This window comes from Colobus angolensis, unplaced genomic scaffold, assembly GCF_000951035.1.
Source record: "Colobus angolensis palliatus isolate OR3802 unplaced genomic scaffold, Cang.pa_1.0 Scaffold121, whole genome shotgun sequence".
In the NCBI taxonomy this organism is placed as follows: Eukaryota; Metazoa; Chordata; class Mammalia; order Primates; family Cercopithecidae; genus Colobus; species Colobus angolensis.
The window spans coordinates 3,864,404-3,883,807 of record NW_012113253.1 but is presented as its reverse complement, the minus strand read 5'-3'; the positions used below and the strand labels follow the sequence as shown (position 1 = coordinate 3,883,807).

General features: G+C 31.6%; 1 protein-coding gene across 5 annotated transcripts in view; it reads left to right on the top strand.

The window, feature by feature from the left end:
• The window catches only part of RIMS2 (regulating synaptic membrane exocytosis 2), a 773,533-nt gene that overhangs the window by 531,513 nt on the left and 222,616 nt on the right, over window positions 1-19,404 (top strand). For all 5 annotated transcript variants that reach the window (XM_011931177.1, XM_011931160.1, XM_011931186.1 and 2 more), the window contains 2 exons: window positions 936-1,115; window positions 1,994-2,103. In XM_011931177.1, the coding sequence (XP_011786567.1) occupies window positions 936-1,115; window positions 1,994-2,103 (290 nt within the window). The remainder of the gene's footprint in view (window positions 1-935; window positions 1,116-1,993; window positions 2,104-19,404) is intronic.

Here is a 19,404-nt window from a genome sequence, read left to right as displayed (position 1 = left end):
TGTGCTTACAACTAGATGGGGAGGAATAATTTTATTTGAAATATACTTTGGCATGTTTTACTTTTGAATTCTGGAGCCAAAGCTAGTGTTTTTAAAGTCATCTCCCAAATTGTGGGGCTGGTGTTAGAAAACATTTATTGATCATGTTAGATGTAAAAGTATTATGCTAGGTTCCAGGGATAGAAAGGTCAACAATGAGAGGTTGCTTAAATTTAAGGATACTTCCTTCAACAAGGATTACGTTTTGGTATTAGATTTATTTGTGGTCAAAGAGATCATGTTGTTTCAGAATTATTGTTTCAGTTAATACCCATTCTGAATTGAATCAGTTGGCATAGCTAAAGTGCACCGAGATAGACAGCCAGTTAACCAGTTTTCTACAGAGTGATTTTTCTTGTGGATCAGGTTTAAATACGGCTACAGACTTCAAAGTCATCCTATTTTCTTATAACCTCATTTTGATTCTTCTGTTTAAATGTTCAGGTGTATAGTGTTTTCTGAAAGCCTTTTTATATCTTAGTTGGTATAGTACTAAACAGCTTCAGGTGCTACAGAATTAATGCTTATATGGTTTTCTTCACTCTTGAAAATGTTAGGAAAAGTCATTGAATTCTTTAAAATAGAATAATTCACATTATTTCACATATTCCATTTAGGGAATTCATTTTGGAAAGCAGGCAGTTTTGTTTGTTGTTTGTTATGACTGAGCGACTATTATCTTTGCTGGAAATTACTTTGAAAGGCAGATTTGGTTTTTTAGAAATTCTTAAGAAATTTCATTTGAAATTGCTCAGAATATGTTGGGGAAAAGAAAACTTTTTACATACTCCATAATTTTAAACAGTTACCTTTTTCAAAATCAGTTTGATGCATCATAACCAAATAGCAGAAGGGCACTAAAGATCAACTGAGCTGCTTTTTGACTAACGTTTCAGGGATTGTGAAGCAGCAGATAGACAGCCATATCACAGATCCAGATCAACAGAACAACGGCCTCTCCTTGAGCGGACCACCACCCGCTCCAGATCCACTGAACGTCCTGATACAAACCTCATGAGGTCGATGCCTTCATTAATGACTGGAAGATCTGCCCCTCCTTCACCTGCCTTATCGAGGTGAAAGATAAATCAATCAGACTAATTTCCCCTTTGCCCCACCAGCACACCATTTTATTTTCCCAGCGGCTAAATGGTCTCTTCTATCATCTTTGGCTGATCACTAGTAATAATCGATACTAACCTTTCAATGTAAACACACTATTTATATTCAGTGGATATAATAGTGTGTGGCTACCATTGTAATTTGTTTATTAACTGTCCTGACTGCATTTGTTTTGTGATTTCTCATTAATCAGGAGTCCTGGGTAAATTCCGTCATTAACTGTCATGTTCCTCTCCTACAGAATGAGAAACTATTTGTGTCCATTACACATCACTTTTCAAATCATCATAATGATTATAAATAAAACTAGATTTTTTAGTTTCTATCGATACTACTGTTATGTATTAACCAATATTTTCCTTAGTTGAATCTTGAATTGTTCAGGGTTTTATTTGTAGTTTCATGAGATGTTTTCTAATAAAGGAATATTTAATATAAGCCTGAGTAAAAATCTCTGGATCAAGGGAGAAAGGTTAGTGTTGAAAGTTTGAAATCTGGTAGAAAGAAAAGTACAGTCTTTTCTTTCTTGATCTGTGAAATTGTCCTCTTGCTTTCAATGGATAGAGTACTAATTTACATTAATAATTCCATGGATTTTACTGTAGGGTTTTGTGTGCATGTATGTGTATGTATGCATATTACACCAAAAATAAACATCTTTTGCTATTTAATCATTCAGATATCCATATTTTGTCCAGTTTTCCTAACCTTTTAATCTGCAGCTAAACTTCTTTTTAAATTGTATTTATACAGCTATCATATGAACCAAATGTAGGTATTAAAAATATGTAACTCATTATACTGAAAATTAATATTAATGGTGTGTCTTTAGGTCTCATCCTCGTACTGGGTCTGTCCAGACAAGCCCATCAAGTACTCCAGTGGCAGGACGAAGGGGCCGACAGCTTCCACAGCTTCCACCAAAGGGAACATTGGATAGAAGTAAGTTTTATTTCTAATTATGTCGTTTAGGAAATACACATGGAAGCTAAGGTGAATCAAGATTTTCTTACTTTTGTGTTAGTTTTCTTCTTTTGTTAATTGTATGCCTTGTCTTATTTGATAATAGTTATATTTATAAATATTATGTATTTTTGCATAAAAATTTGTAATATTTCCAGGTAAAATAAGGTATCTTTATTGCTCTTGCACATTTTTAAATTTGAATAAATGCATCTTAAAAAGTAAACATAATACTCTTAAATGAGCTGTTGGATAATATTTCTTTGCCACAACTAAGTTTATGTAATTGTTGATAGTTATATAAAGTTTATTAGTAACTAGCCAAATCAATTTTCACACACTGCAAAGGACTGATTAGCTGATGCACAACAATGGTGATCCTTCTCAATACTGGAGAACAAGAAAAAGGTAATCATGAATATACAATGAAAGATGCATGTTGTACTGATGTTTTTATTAATTTTACATTTTTGCATAAGAAGCACTGTTTGCTGACACACACATGAACATACTTCCCAAACATCTATAAATTCTTGGATAAAGGACCTCTAAAAACATGGATAACTGAATATAATGGTTTTTAAGATCATTTTTTCAATGATCCCTTTATTTAGTAACTGGATGTGCTTTGCAAATAATACATATATATTTAAATCATTTAACTTTTCTCTAGTAGATAATACATTCTGTGCCTTTGGAAATTTCTGTTGTTTTTAACCCCTGTGCTTTGGTTCCCTTTTTTTCCTTTTTTTTTTTCTTTTGTTTTTGTTTTGTTTTTTGTTTTTATTTTGTTTCCCTAGACAATGGAGTCAAGGAGATAGAACCTTATGAAGGTCTGTACATAAAGGAGGGTTTGTTTTGTGCTAACAGCCTTTTTGGGGAGCTAGTAAGCAAAAATAAACCCAACTGCAATTGATGTCCCTTTGTTGTATAGACTTATATACAGTAAAATTATTTTGTTTTATGATATCTGACAAAGTATTCAACTTTTTTTTTTAACTTGGAAATTATGCCAAGGAGTTAAATTTCTTTGATTGATCAAATAAGAATGCAAAGAGTTTAACTTCTTTTAAATGACCAGATAAAATGTGTTCTTTCATAAAATTTTTATGTACCTTTTAACCAGAATACTAGATTTTGAGTAAGACTTTAACCAAAGATATCAATTGCAGTCTACGTTTACATCATTGAGGATGTACACATAGTGTAGTTATATTTATCATCATATATTTCATTTTTGATTTATGATGATGTTTTTAATTATTAAATTTGGCTTTCTAGAAAATAAAGTTGTTGAATTAGATAGTGATTGTGGCTTGTGTTTCCAACATCATTTTTCATGTTGTAGCAAGACTGCTTACAGTATATCAGAGTTAAATATGATACAGTTTTATTATCAAACACTACATTATGACTCAGAAGAAAATACTGAATGGTGATATATGGAGTGTCATACATTTGCTAGATCAATACAAAATCATCTGCCTGTTATGGAAATCTGAAATGAAGTTTGTATCTTTAAAAACTTGTTGACTGTTTACTGATGAATCTTTAGCACATAGAATAATGCCTGGCACATTGTAGACCCTCAATAAATCTTTGTTGAATAAATTCATGCAATATTTATTTAAAAAGGGAAAAGCTACCTCAAATAGTATACAAAGTACCACTACAATAATCTTGTCATTCTATATATGTTTATATTAAAATTCATATTTCTGTAAACTATTTGTAACAAATTTGTAAGTGTGCTGCATTTGAGCAGCAATACTTTTATACCCTTATATAACTTGTTGATATAAGTTGTGTTCTTGTTAACTGGATGATGGTCAACTTCTGTTTTGTCATTCTTTCTATTTCCAAGTACCATAATTTTGAACAATCCAGTGATATTGTGACTGATGGTCTATTATGCTGCCTGATAAAAAGACTTCACAGCATTTTTATAGTTCTTAATTATTTGCATAAAATTGGGGGCATAGAATGTTAAATCACTTTTCCTAAGGAAAGTTTAGTAGTATTTATGTAACTTTTTTTCTCTTCAGTGTTTTTAAAGATGGAGTTTCAACATCATTTATTGGCATATAAAGTCAGAAACTGTAATTTGTGTACATTTTTAAAATTGAATTTTTAATGTCGTTTATAGCAATAGACTGTTGAAATACAAGTAGCTCTATTCTTTGTAATAGTAAGTATACTAGAAAACAGAGCCTATTGGTGATGCTGAAAGTCAGGGTTGGTGAAGTTTCTGATGGGCTTCTCAGTAAAGATTCTCTTTACTATTGTTTTTGACCCTATAAGATTAATTAAAACCAAAATTTTCCTTTAAAGTCCCCAATTGTGATTTTTCCATTTTTTTTAATTTCATAAAAGAAAGAGGGGCCAAAACCTCCCTTATCCTTTTTAGTATTAAATAAAAGGGGTTTTGTTTTATATAAAAGTATGGATGATTTTTTAAAGTGTTTTTATAAATGTTGATATGGAGACTTCAGTAGATTATGCAAACTTTTTTAGTTTTAAAGAAGATATATAATATCTCTTTTAGAAATCTCAACTTCAGTTAATCTTCAGTAAGTAGCACAAAATAGACTTACCAGTTGATGGTCTAAATCAAATTATGTTTGGATTATCACCTAAAAAGTTAATTGTGAGAAGCTGTAATTTAATGACATTATTTTAGAATTAAAGTATTAAAATATTTATTTTCAAATCCTTTTCGACAGCCAACAAATAACCGAGTCATACTTTAACTCTTTATGATTTTGATTATTTTATATTTTAGTCTTATGTATTTTTAGCCACTTATCTTTGTTTAGAACCAGAGAAGTAAAATAAGAATAATATAGAAAGCACAATGCACTAAAAAATTATAAGGTATTATTATTATTTTTCCCTTTTATATACTGCCATTTTGTAAAATGTCATTTTCTCTTTTTCTAGAAGAAAAGTTATATAACTTTTTTTAGTAATATACCAAGTTTATATATAAAGTATTTTGCCTACTTTACCCAGTTATCCACATATTACAAATATTTTAAAAGTCACAGTTTCCCTTTTACAAAGTCATCATAAAAGCAGACAATGTGATAAGTAACCAGTAAATTCATTTACTTTTCTATAGCATGTCAGAAAGTTATTAAAAATAATCTATTGGGCCAGGTGCAGTGGCTCCCGTGGCTCACATCTGTAATCCTAGCACTTTGGGAGGCTGAGGCGAGTGGATCGCTTGAGCTCGGGAGTTCAAGACCGACCTGGGTAACGTGGTGAAACCCCATCACTACAAAAAAATACAAAAATATCCAGCATGGTGGTGCACTCCCGTAGTCCCAGCTACTCAGAAGGCTGAGGTGGGAGGATCACTTGAGCCCAGGAGATGCAGGTTGCAGTAAGCTGTGATTGTGCCACTGCACTCCAGCCTGGGTGACAGGGAGACTCTGTTTCTAAATAAATAAATAAATAGATATTGGTGTATTTATCTTCTGAATAATTTAGAATTTTTTATTTGTTTAATTTCTTTGAAGAGTAGCAGATACACCTATTTGGTCTTATATTTTTCTTTACCTTTGCTTATGCAAGTACAGAAGTTAATGAAGAAACTGAGCATGTGGAAGAGCAGGGGGAAGAAAAGCAGGGAGAAGAGGTCAAGGCAGGTCTGTCTGACTGCATATCTAAAATAAATAAGCGAATGTTTTCAAATATGACTTTTCAATTTTACATAAGACTTTAGGCTCCAAATTTATAACTGCACAATGAAGAATAGATTGTTTTTCAGCACTAACTTTAAGATAAATTACCTAATTTTATTAATGAATGGGTATTACTTAAGCTATCTAGGCAATTTGTCAGAATATGTAATTTACCCAACTGGCTAAATATTTTCCCTGATGTTTAAATCAAACTAGAATTATAGATAGTGCCCCTGACCAAGATATACACCTACCCTTTACCCAGCTTTACATTCATTTGTTTATTCAAAAAAATTTAATGAGTACCTACTAGAAAACCATATTTTATCATGTGTTGTGGTGAGTAAAGGTTTGTTGAAGCTTTAGCACCTTCTCCCATGGATTTTGAATCTAGTAGAAGCAAATTATAAAGAAATATAGAGCAGAATATAATTCCATTAAAACATTTATAGACCATGATCATTTTTTCCATTATATTTTTTTCCTAAAGTAAAGCAATTATAGGTTTCTCTTCTTCATCCCAGTTCAATATTGCTCTAATATTTATTGTCAATCATAATTTCTCCCCATCTTTCTAAATGAAATGCATACCTTTTATTTTTGTTGTTTTTAAAGTCCTTATTATGTTTATCTATCATAATGTTTAATGCTCGTGAAATGATTTTAAAACTTAAAAGATTCCAGCCTGGCCAACATGGCGAAACCCCATCTCCACTAAAAATAAAAAAATTAGCTGGGCGTGGTGGTATGCGCCTGTAGTCCCAGCTACCTGGGAGGCCAAAGCAGGAGAATCGCTTGAACCCGAGAGGCAGAGGTTGCAGTAGCCAAGATCATGCCACTGCACTCCAGCCTGGGCAACAGAGCGAGACTCTGTCTCAAAAAAGTTAAAACATTATATAATCAGTAAATCAGTGTATTTTTATATACTACTTTTATCAAATTTTCACTATTTTTATTTGAAACTCAAAATTGAATACTAATCTTATCCAATTGTCAAGTTTAATTGTAACTTTCTTTGAATAATACAGAATATCTTTAATTTTATCAAGTGTTTAACTGAGCACTTTTTATTTATGAATAATAGAGTGTTCTTTTTATGCCTTTTTTTCCTCTGCTTTCCATGGTGTGGAAGCAATACCATTACATATATTATAACTAAGATATATTTTCATGGAAGCATTCTTTCAGTGGAGTTTTTAGTTTTACAACTGAAAACATCTCTTAAGCTACTAGAATTGCTCGTTATCAGTAACTTTTCAATGTCATAAAGGTGACAAATATCAAAGTCATATGATAATGGAAACAGGCAAGTTTAATTGCATATTTCCAGACATGTAGAATTGCTTGGGTTCTGAATATCTAGTATCTAACTTCTAGAATGTCATTTTTCTTCCATTTTCCTGGAATAATTTAGGAATCACATTTTTATGGAATACTATAAGAATGAATTTCATTTTAGCTTAGCTGTTAAGGTAATGTTTTTCCATTAGCTCATTCCTCTGCATCTCATATAGTCCATACAAACACTATAGCCTTTCATGCCATTAATTGTCTTCCACATTAAAGTCATTTTTTAAGATAGCATTAGTTTGGGGACTTCAGCGATAGTTAATATCACTCTTCCTTATTTTAAATTAATTAAGATACAGATGCCCATGTGCTAAACCAGTTTGTTGCTGGTGTTTTATTGTCAAAAGTAATTAGTAAGTTGCATCAGTTTTTAAATTAGTGTAAAAGCATAACTATATACTATAAAAATGATTTTTCACTTATTTGGTTTTTATTACTTCTCCTATGAGATAGGAAGTATATACTTTTCTCTTGTGTTCATTAATATGGGATGTCATGTGTAGTGCATGGATTTGTTTCCCTATCGTGTGATTTCATCTTTTTTGATGTGCTTTGTTTTTATTTTGGTTATTTATGATCTTAATCATTAATCACTGTTGTCTGTTTTCAAAATTATAAAGACAATGAGGGAGAAACACCAACACCACCTACTAATGGGAAAAAAGGCAAGTCTTAAAATGAAGTTTCTGGTGCCTTTCTAGATATTAAACACTCCATATTGACATTTGTAATATACTTGAATTGCTTTTTAAAATAAGCATAAGTACAAGTATTAGTCTCAATTTAAGTTATCCAGTATTTAATATGTCTATTCTTTTTTATTTATTTCTGAATAGGAAATTAGTCTTCAAAATACTTACCTTTAATGATTCTGATACAATTCTATTTTATTGAAATGTAATGGCACTAAAATTGGAAGATTAACTTTGTTGATCATGTTAAGGGAAAGGATTCTGAGGAAGATACTAGTGGTCATGTTATACATTTACAAAATCACAGCATGGATATTTTTCAATCCAGAAATCGTTTTAAAATTGAATTATTTTAAAAACATTTTAAAGTAGAAGTTTAAAGTAGAAAATGAGACAAATTTAATCATAAGTTTAATAGTAATATAAAAGGAAGATTTATAACATTTGTGGATTTTTCATAATTCTATACATGAATTAAAACTGCCTGGAAAGTAAAAAGATGATTAATTTTAATACTTAGATGTGATTTTCCTATAATTATTGCTGACATAATTCTGTAATGTGCCACAACCAAATTCTATCAGAATGGTAGAACTGTGTATGTTTTGCAGTAATTGATTATCAAATATGTCTACATATATTGATTTAGAATATTAGCATTTTAAAATGATTTTATCAAAAAAGTAACGTCCCGTTCTATATCATAAAATTTGGCTCAAGCGATTCTCCTGCCTCAGCCTCCTGAGTAGCTGGGATTACAGCGCCTGCCACCACACCCGGCTAAGTTTTGTGTTTCTAGTAAAGACAGGTTTCACCACGATGGCCAGGCTGGTCTCAGACTCCTGACCTCAAGTGATCCTCCCGCCTCACCTCGGCCTCCCAGAGTGCTGGGATTACAGGTGTGAGCCACCACTCCTGGCTTCAGATTTCTCATAAAGTCTTTATTTTGCAAAGGCACTTTCACATGTAAAGTTTTCTAGTGACAATGATTGTTGAAACCTCAGTTATAAATTTGTTTTTATATGCACACTTATAAATTTGTGTTTTTATCATTATATGAAATCCTCTCCACTGCAAAACATTGCTATTGCTATATAAATCAATCCAACATATGATATAGTTGAACCTAGAAATTAATGAATAAATTTGTAAGATGAGAACTCTGCACATATTTCACATATGCTAACTTGGTTTTTACTTGGCTTAATGTTCTGATTATTTACCTATAATTAAGATTTATTCAATGTATCCTTTTGCTATCTTCTTCTGAGAGAAAGGCTTTTTATTTACAGTTTATTTTATATATCACAATAAAGTTCATGAGTAAGTTTAAGGGAGGACATTGTTTTTTTAATTGGTTAAAGCATATTGTGAATATGTTAAAGTATATTGTTGTAGCAGGTGCAGTCAGAAGGATAGTTGGGGCTAGAGGGGTGACTCATATATGAACTTATAGATCATAGTTGGGATTTTGGTTTTTATCACATAAAATGGGAAAGTTTGGATTAAAGTGACACAATACCCCCTTTTTTTTTTAAGTAAGATGATTTCAATTGCTACATTGAGAATGCCCTCAAGAATTAAGATTGCTAACAGGGAACATTGTTAGAAGGTTTTCACTAACCCCAGAAACAGATGATACTGGCTTAGACCAGTGTGATAGCAGTATAAGTTGTTGGATTCTGAATAGATATTGAAGGTAGAGCCAACAACATTTCCCAAGAAGGTAAAAGAGAAAGAAAGATTCCATAATGACATCCAAGTTTTCAGCCTAAATAGAAAAATAATGGAGTTTCTATTAACTAATACAGGGAAATACTTGAGAATAATAGATTGAGTGAGAATATCAGGTGCTCAGTTTTGGATATGATAAGTTAGAGATGCTGTTAGACATCCAAGTGAAGATGCCAAATTAAATATGGTCTACATTTCATATTAGAGGTGTAGACTGTAGCTATAAATCTGGGACTCATCCATATAAAGAGGTGTTTACACTGTAAGACTGGTTATCAAGAGGACAAGTGGACACATGTAGGTAGATAAAGAAGAGGTCCAGGAAGTATAAACTGGACCACTTTGATACTTTGAAGTTGAGAAGATGAAGCAGCCAGAAGTGGAGAAAGTGGGAGAAGAGTAACAAGTTAAGAAATTACTTGAAGGAGAGAATTATCAAGAATGTGAAACAATCAGCACACTTAGCAAGTAGGAAGTCACCATGTTGACCTTTATTAAGAGCAGTTTTGGCAGAGTGATAAGGGCTAAAGGACTGATTAGAGTAGATTCAAGGGAAGAGAGGAATGCAGACAGCAAGTGCAGACACCTTTGAAAGGCTGTAAAGGGAAGAAAGGAAAAATATCTAGAGCTGTGAGGAGAGGTCGAAGAAACAGAATACATGAAGGATATGTGGGAAACTTCTTGTTCCTTTGGCTTCTTCTGAATCCAGGTCTGCCACTTTGCTGTGTAATGCCATGTGGCCTCGAACCGTGTGCCTATAGTTCACCAAGATACCTATCAGTGTTCTGTGACATAGCTCCTTGATTTAGAATCAAATACTTTTAGATTTGGAAGGAACATTATAAATCTTTTGATAAAACTATTTTCCCTTATAGATAAAGGAGGAGAATTCTGGAGGATAAGTACCTTTCTTCAATCCACATAGCAGCAGATCTCTAGTCTAGACTGTTAATCTCATGTGTTGATATACCATGCCTCTTCATAGCATTCTATGACACTGTTCTAGATTGTGTTCTCTTTGCATGGACTTCAACCGGTTTTTTGTTTGTTTGTTTTTTGTTTTTTTGCTGTTGTTGTAATTGTTGTTTTTGGACATTAGCTAAAGATGTAGTTCAACCAATATCTACTATTTTAAATGTGTTATACTAGATAGCCATTAAGGATGCAAGATAAACAAGACATATTTCTTGCCTTTAGGGAGCTCCCAAGGGAAAAAATAATATAATGATAAGAAATAAAACATAGCTAGTAAAATTACTCTATAATGTGTAACTTATATAAGGTGTCTTAAGATCATGGTACATATTCAGGGTCAATTTTATAAGGAGAAGGTAAGTTTTGAGAGGTTCTGGGTAGGTTTTCAGTCCCAAATATTTCTCCCATTACCTGTCATGGTATTTCATATTCCGCTATTACCTAATGGCTTATTTGCATAATACAAAGCTTTTAGCCTTTCTAGAACACTGAAATATAAATATTCCTGAGGGGACAATCCCAAGCTATTATCACATACACATCTTCATAGAAGGCAAGTGGGTGGAGGAAATCAAGTGTAGGAAAAGATGTAGCAGACTGCTAGTTGTCTTGGAAGGGTTATAATGACAAAATCTGTCCATTCTAAATTATATTATTTGCTATGTAGATATGCTATAAATTTACTTTTTAAAATAATTTGGTATATTAAAATTGCTTAGAACAAATAGTTGTCACATAATAGGCCAGGTGCAGTGGCTCACAGATGTAATCCCAAAGCTTTAGGAGGCTGAGGCAGGAGGATTGCTTGAGGAAAGGAGTTTGAGACCAGCCTGGACAACCTAATAAGACCCTGCCTCTATCAAAAAAAAATTTTTTTTAATTACCCAAGCGTAGTGGTGTACATCTCTAGTCCCAGCTACTTGGGAGCTTGAGGCAGGAAGATTGCTATACCCAGGAGTTTGAGGCTCCAGTGAGCTGTGATTGTACCACCACACTCCAGCCTGGGTGACAAAGGGTGACTCTGTCTCTAAAGCAAATATACAAAAAAATAAGTTTGAAGTTGGGAAGATGAAGCGGAACAATACTTGTCGCATAATAATTACTATATAAATGTTAGTTATTATTACTATAATTTCTTAGTAATGTCTTGCTATGATTTTGTATTTTCAGCAAAAAATCTGAAAATTTTAGTTCCATATTTAAAGTCAAATTAAGTCTGATTATGATCACGCTGAAGCAGTTGTTAAACATATATATATGTGTGTGTATATATATATATATACACACACATATATACATACACACACACACATACAGTAATGTACCACATAATGCTGTTTTGGTCAATAACAGACTCCATATACAACAATAGTCTCATAATATTATCATACTATATTTTTCCTGTACCTTTTCTATATTTAGATATGCTTAAATACATATATACTTATCATTGTGTTCTAATGGCCTGCAGTATTTAGTATAGTAACATGCTGTACAGGTTTGTAGCCTAGGAGCAACAAGCTATATCAAATAGCCTAGGTATATAGTAGGCTATCCCATCTAGGTTTGTGTGAGTACACTTTGTGATCTTTGCACAATGACAAAATCACCTAACAATGCATTTCTCAGAACATATCCCTGTCATTAAGCAATGTATGACTGTATATATTTTCATAGATTTTTGGAAATTAGTATCATGATGCTATTCTTAATCAAATGACTTGCATAAGAAACAATACCAGGGTGGAAATAAATAGGATTGGATTGCAGCATAAGTTATCTCATAATGTGCTAATACATTTCTACATATTTCAATGCATGTGTAAAAATCAATATACAAATATTAGGATACTTTTCTCTAGGCCAGAGAACTGTTTAATCCATTAGGATTTAACAAAAAGTAAGAATTTTTGGAAATGTGGCTGATAAAGTCTAAAGTATCAAATAGTTTCCTTTCCAATTCTTTATGTTTTATTATTGTTTGTTAATTTTGTTTGGTTTTGAAAAGTTAACATCTACAAACTTCCTAATTGACTGTTAGTGATTAATTATTTGCCAGGATTATATAGACTAAACCCTACCATATCACCTATTAAAAATACACAATGAGATTGAAAAAAAGTATATATTTTGTTCCTTTAATGTGTACAATGTCTACATTGTTTCAAATACAGATAACCTTATAAATAAGAAAGAAAGAAAAGGAAGGAGGGAGGGGGGGGAAATAAAAACAAACAAACGTATTTAAAAAGTTTACAAAGGAACCAAAAGTGATAGTTGTTTTGACAGTCTTTGTAATTAATGATTGCTTCTGCAGGCATTCTAGATATTGGATACCATTTAGGGTGATAGGATACAATAGTGATAGAGGATCTTGGCTTTGTTTTGTTGCCTCTCTCTATTCTCATGAATGCTACTAGGGCAGGGAGAATGTTAGCACCCATATCTTAATTTCCAAATTTGACTAATATCTACCTAGGAGTAGATTTTATAGTGGAATTGGTGGATATTTCCTAACTATATCATTCCTTCCCAACTTAGATAAATGAACATGTGTCCAAAATTAATATGAGAGAGATTCAGGGATACTTTAAAGTACCAAGGGATTTATCATATGTTTTTGAGCAGGATGGACATTCAATCACATCTGTATTAAGAAAAGTAACTTGGTGACAGCAAGCAAGATGGACTTGAAAGAGAAGAAACTGAGGGCATAAGACCATTTAGGGCAATTCAGTCATCCAATATTTGATAGCCTGAACTAAAGCAGAGGTTGGAATAAAGCGGAAGGAATGCACTTAAGATTTCCTCTCCCAATTCATAATCCATAAGCTAAAGTGTACCTGTTGTTTAAGTGAAGTACTTGTAAACGAATATTTCTAATTTCTTTTCCTAACCTTTCCTTTCATTCTGGGAGACCGTTCCTCTTAAATTTACTTTTGTTTTCCTTTTCTCTTCTTATTTCTTCTATACTTCCAAAGTCCCAACTGACTAATCAAATTTAGGAAAGAACTCCCTTTCACCTCATACCTTCCTGCAAACTTAGTTATTCTTCAAGGCCGTATCATTGTTGACTTCCTAAATGCAATCTTTAAATCATCTTCTCTTTGTTGTTGAAAGTAACTTAATCTTAGGAAGGTGATATGATACAAGACAAAGAGCTTAGTTCTTGAAACTTTGCCTCAGGGCCTGCTTTACAGTGTACTAACTGTGTGACTCTAGACCATTGCCCCAAGTTAGTTCATCTGAGAAAAGGAAATTGTAACATATTTCTTCCATTCCAGTATGCTACTTTGAAAATCAAGTGATGTAATGAGTATGAAATTGTAAGCAAAGATAATTTTTCAGTGCTTATCCTTATCAGTCAGCTCTATTTTCTCACCTGTATAAACCACCTAATAGAAGGTCCCATCTGTGTTTTGTAGGGTCAAACGTGATGCCATCTGTGAAAGCACATTGGAACATATAATATTATATAAATCTTACCAATAAATGAATTTATGCTATTTTATTTTATTTAGAGAAAGGGTCTCACTGTCACTCAGGCTGTAGTGCAGTGGTGCGATAATAGCTCATTGCAGCCTTGATCTCCTGGGCTCAAGTGATTCTCCCACCTCAGCCTTCCAAGTAGCTGAACTACAGGCACATGCCACTATGCCTGGCTAACTAAAAAAAAAGATCTAAAAAAAGAGAACCTATGTTGTCCAGGCTGGTCTCAAACTGTATGCTCTTAAAATTATAGTGTTCAGATAGAATTGGCTACATGGTGTGATAAAGACTAGCTGGAATATAATTACTTTGCAGACATATGGGTTTCTTAAATATTACTTACTAAAAAGTCACCTCATAGTTAAGTCTCCATGAATATAATCACTCTTCAAATTACCTAATATTTATTAAATTAAGCTTTAATCTACAAATTAAAGATGGGATACATACAATGATCATTTAAGAATTTCAAATCTTAAAGCTGTTCCTCTGTATTTTATTGAATTTTAAAAACAAATAAATTAATAACTTTTAATTACATGCCATTTTATTAATTCTGTTCTTTTTATGACTTTAATTCTATTTGGGATATACTGAAAGTAAATTTTAGTGCTTTGGAATTTGAAATTTATTAAGCAGAATTTTAATGTCACATTTCTATATTTAAAATGTTAACTGCATATTACATAGTTCATGTGAGAATTTAGGAAAAATATCCCCCCAAATCCCATAGATCCCTGAGGTATATTTAGATTCTTGTTATACACATTATCTAATGTTTCTGATAAGCTCTGATTATTATTTTTGATTTATACTAGAAGTTACATGGGAAGATCAGCAGAGAAAGGTGAATGGTACAATAAGTGATGACAAACCATTGCCGAAAAAGAAACATCAATCTGAGCCAGGTTTGTCAGGGTTTGGAAACCATATGGAAAGCATGAGACTACAAGCATTGCATTTCATGCTTTTTAAAATGTGTGTGTTCTTGTTGTACCTCATTTTTCTCATTTTGGTGTGAACTTCATAGTGTGTAGATTCCATTTAGATTAGAGAGGTAAATAATTTATTTCAAGATTTGTTGAGAAAACTAATTACACATACTTTGGGAAAAATATAATTATTTTATTCTTATGACGTTTAGTCCTTTAGGGAAAAAATGATTAATTTAAACAGATGGTCATCCACTTTACATATTTGATTACGTTGACTAAAACTGAAGTACTTTAATGCAGAGGTACTTGCTTCCCTAAAAAGTACAATAAAAGCTCAATATACTATCTAAAGTTTGTCTTTGTAGGATATTTCTATTATTTAACTGCAAATGCTATTGAGATATTTATACCATATATTTTTAATTATTTATTTACAATCTCGGGAGATAAAATATGTTGCCAACCACAAGGAAGAGGGTTAGCATAGTATGTGAATTCAATAAGGAGTCTCTTCAAACTGTTAATTCTACCAGTGAATTGAAACAAAGTGTTTTTGTCTTCTTCTCCCTTTCTTCTTTTTTTATGGAGAGATATGATTAACCCATTTATGCTGGAGGTTGCACATTTTTTGTGTGTGAAAAATCAGACCTTGGCAATGAACTTAAGCAGTAGGATATAAATAATTCCCACAAGCTTAGCATTCCAATTGTGGAACACTAGGCATAAATGGGTTAAGTAGAAGACAAAACTTGAACCAAGAATAAAATTTAAAAAGGCAAAGTGCAGAGATAATTGATTAACTAAAAATCCAGTACTGCTTTTAATTAGTAATTGGATGAGAATACATTGAATTTTTCATTGATAATTTAAAAATTCAAATGGAGTTTTACTAATGATATTATAATTAAAAATGTGTTGTGTCTGTAGTAATAAAGTATTTTTATGTGCTGACTCATTTCATGTTAAAGCTCTAAGACCCATATTTTAAAAGATGTCAATGTAAAAATTAAACTAGTGTTTAACAAGTATTTGTTGCCATCCTGCTGTATTCCAAGCATTTTAGTTGGCACTGACTTATTAGTGTAGACAAGACAGATAGCAATTACCTGTCTTGCTTATTATAGCTGCATATTATGCATATTATGTCTGCAAAAATACATAATTTAAAAATAATTATACTCATGATTGAGCTATTACAATTGTAATAAGTGCTTTAAGGAGAATAGGATGCTTTGAGAAAATGTATCATATAACATAAGTCTGAAGAGCAAAGAAAGATGGCATAGTGAAAACTTAATCTGTGAATAATTTTTTAGTAAAACAGTACATACTGAAAATGTAGTAAAATAAACTGGAATTCACATTGGGAATTTAAATTTATTCATAAAGTTGTAAGAAAATATATATTTTTTCAAAGCTTCGGTTAATATCAGTTTATTGGGAAAATAGTGATTAGCTTAATATATTTAAGGATATTTTTAAGTAAACAAGATAAATATAAAATCAATGTTTTGTTATGATTTATATATCAAAAATTATTACTGTAAACCTCTCCCCTTGCTACATTGTATGATACAGGTTATCCTTGATCATAAACTATTATTTATTTGTTGTCCACTTTGTCATCATGTCCAATACGTGAATATGTTTGTGGCTATATATATCTATGTAAATAAGTTACATTGTATATTAAAACACAAAACAATGCAATGTTTAACTAAAAAATATTTTGACATCTCAGAAACACAACATTTTAAAGATCTACTTTAAATATTTTATTTAGTTGAATTTAACTATAGTGCCTTAATGTCATAGTTTAAAATGATTATAGATTTTTTTTGTTTTGGCGATTACGTATTTTCCTGTATCCTAGAAAATTGGTCCTGGAAATTGAAACCCTAAATGTCGTCAGTAAGTATGTAATATTGTAAGGCAGTAAAAACAATGTTAAATTTTAGTGCTTCATAAATATTCTTATCTGTTTGTTTCTAAAAGGAAATTAGGATATTTAAAGAATATGTTTAATTATGAAAACTTTGGAGTAATAAAATGGGAAGAAAGTAGTAGGATACAGGTATAGCAGATTATATTGCAACATGTTTATATGAGCCTATGCTTTACAGAAGACATGTTTGGAGTTATTTCTTTTATGTTTAAGTGCATTTATGATATTAATAATCTATTGATTATAAACAGTGCTTAATATCTAATTTTTATGTGCTGAAATCTAAGAAACCCACTTCAATAAATTGCCAAAGATTCCTCGTCAAAGGGTTGGTTAATTTGGCAAACTTGTGGGATCAGAAAAACTGTATGGGATTGAGCCCAAACTTGAGATGGAAAGTTGGCTGTGCATCAATAGCATATATTGTTTTCTTTTTCAATTGGTGTTTTATGAAAATCTATGCCAGAACAATTTATAATGCCTGGGAATTTGCCATTTCTGGGATGTTTACTAGCAGTAAAAATAACACTTGAATTTTTTATTTTAAATGTGAGACTATAGAACCAAAGAGCTAAATGGCATGACATGGACTAGTAAATGAGTTAACAAGTATTTGGATGAATTTTGAGTACTATGACTAATATCTGCTTTTTTTAAAGAATAATCTTAGTATTTCTTAACTGGGATGTCTTGAGAGGATTATCAGCAAAAGAAGAGATTTGCTTGCAGTATCTTTTTTTTTTTTTTTTTTTTTAAACAGAGTTTCACTCTTGTTGCCAGGCTGTAGTGCAATGGTGCGATCTTGGCTCACTGCAACCTCCACCTCCTGGTTCAAGCGATTCTCCTGCCTCAGCCTACCAAGTAGCTGGGATTACAGGCACCCGCCACCATGCCTGGGTAATTTTTGTATTTTTAGTAGAGATGGAGTTTCACCATGTTGGCCAGGATGGTCTCAAACTCCTGACCTCAGGTGATCCGCCCGCCTCGGCCTCCCAAAGTGCTAGAATTATAGGCATGAGCTACGGCAGCCGACCCTACTTGCAATATTTTTATCTTAATTGACATCAGTATAGATAACTGGGAAATGTAGTATTTATCATATTAATATCTTTCATGTGAACATAAAATATATGAATCCTATGCATTATTTTAAACCCAAGCTTTTATGAATAATTTTTAGAGTAAATCATTTAATATCTTCCTCCTGTAGAATGTGGATTAGAAATTTTTAGGCCTTAAAGTTAATAAAATATTTTGATTGTAAATCAAGGATACATGAGCGTGGATAATCTGTTGTTTATCTTTTCAATAAGCAATCTGATCCCAGATAAGAATATTATGATCTTTAATAATTCGGTAATATTAAATATTGAAAAGAAAGCTTTAAGCAATTGAATTTTATAATTTTTACTTTCTGAGTTTATCTTTCCTTATAGTAATTAGAAATGTTTATAAGAGCATATTTCCACATAAAATATTTTAGGCTGATATTTTATTTACCACACAAAAGTAGTGGGAAAGCTACCTTAAATTAGAAGTTCTTCAGGCTTAATGAATGTTTTGGAATTGATGCCATTTTGCATATTCTCCAAAATTAGTCTTAGAAACTAATCTTGGACTGACATAGTTCAGAATTTATTTACTTGGACATATAACTTTAAAATGATTATGAGCTTTGATTTGTTATTTTCTAAGTGTAAGTTATGCTACATCTAGGAAAATCTTGAATTGACACAGCTATTATTATTGTAACTGAAACCATAACGTGCTCTTATCTTGTATCTTATATGGAAAATAACTCTTTTTTTTCAACTAAACCCTTTGCTGATATACTGTATGATTTTACAGTATTTTTGAAAGCTGAAAATATTCAGAGTAACAAATTGTTAATATTTTAATATTTAAACTATAATATTTTAATGTGTACATAAGCCCCTAGATTTGGCATTATTTGACTTAATTAATGTATTAACCTTTAAATCTTTTCTAACATGGACATTTCCATACTGTGTTCTTTATGGAATTTATAATTATAGTGTAAGTAGGGTTTTTTTTGCTTAATTTTACCTTTGAAATTATCTTTAGGAAAAGTAAATATTCAATTAAGTGTTTTGTTAGTGAATATTATACCGTAAAATTTTTTTCTTGAGTATTTTGATATTTTGTACTTTTGTTTCTTTTTATTCTTGAATGTTTAAGATTTCTTGAAAGTAGGAAAAATTTATTTTAGTCTAAAGCAGTATTCCAAATCAGTCTTCTTATTAAGTGCTGGTTTAAGCCATCCAGTCTGGAAAAGGGAATCGGGGTTCTGTTCTTGGTCATTATCAGCAGCTTGATAATTTCTGATAATTTCTGAATTGTTGTAAAATAAACATATTTTATTCTTAATGGAAAAAAATGATGTAAGACAAACATGTTTTATATGACAAATCAGGTGGTAGAATTTGGAATTAAATACTACTAATATCTTAAGA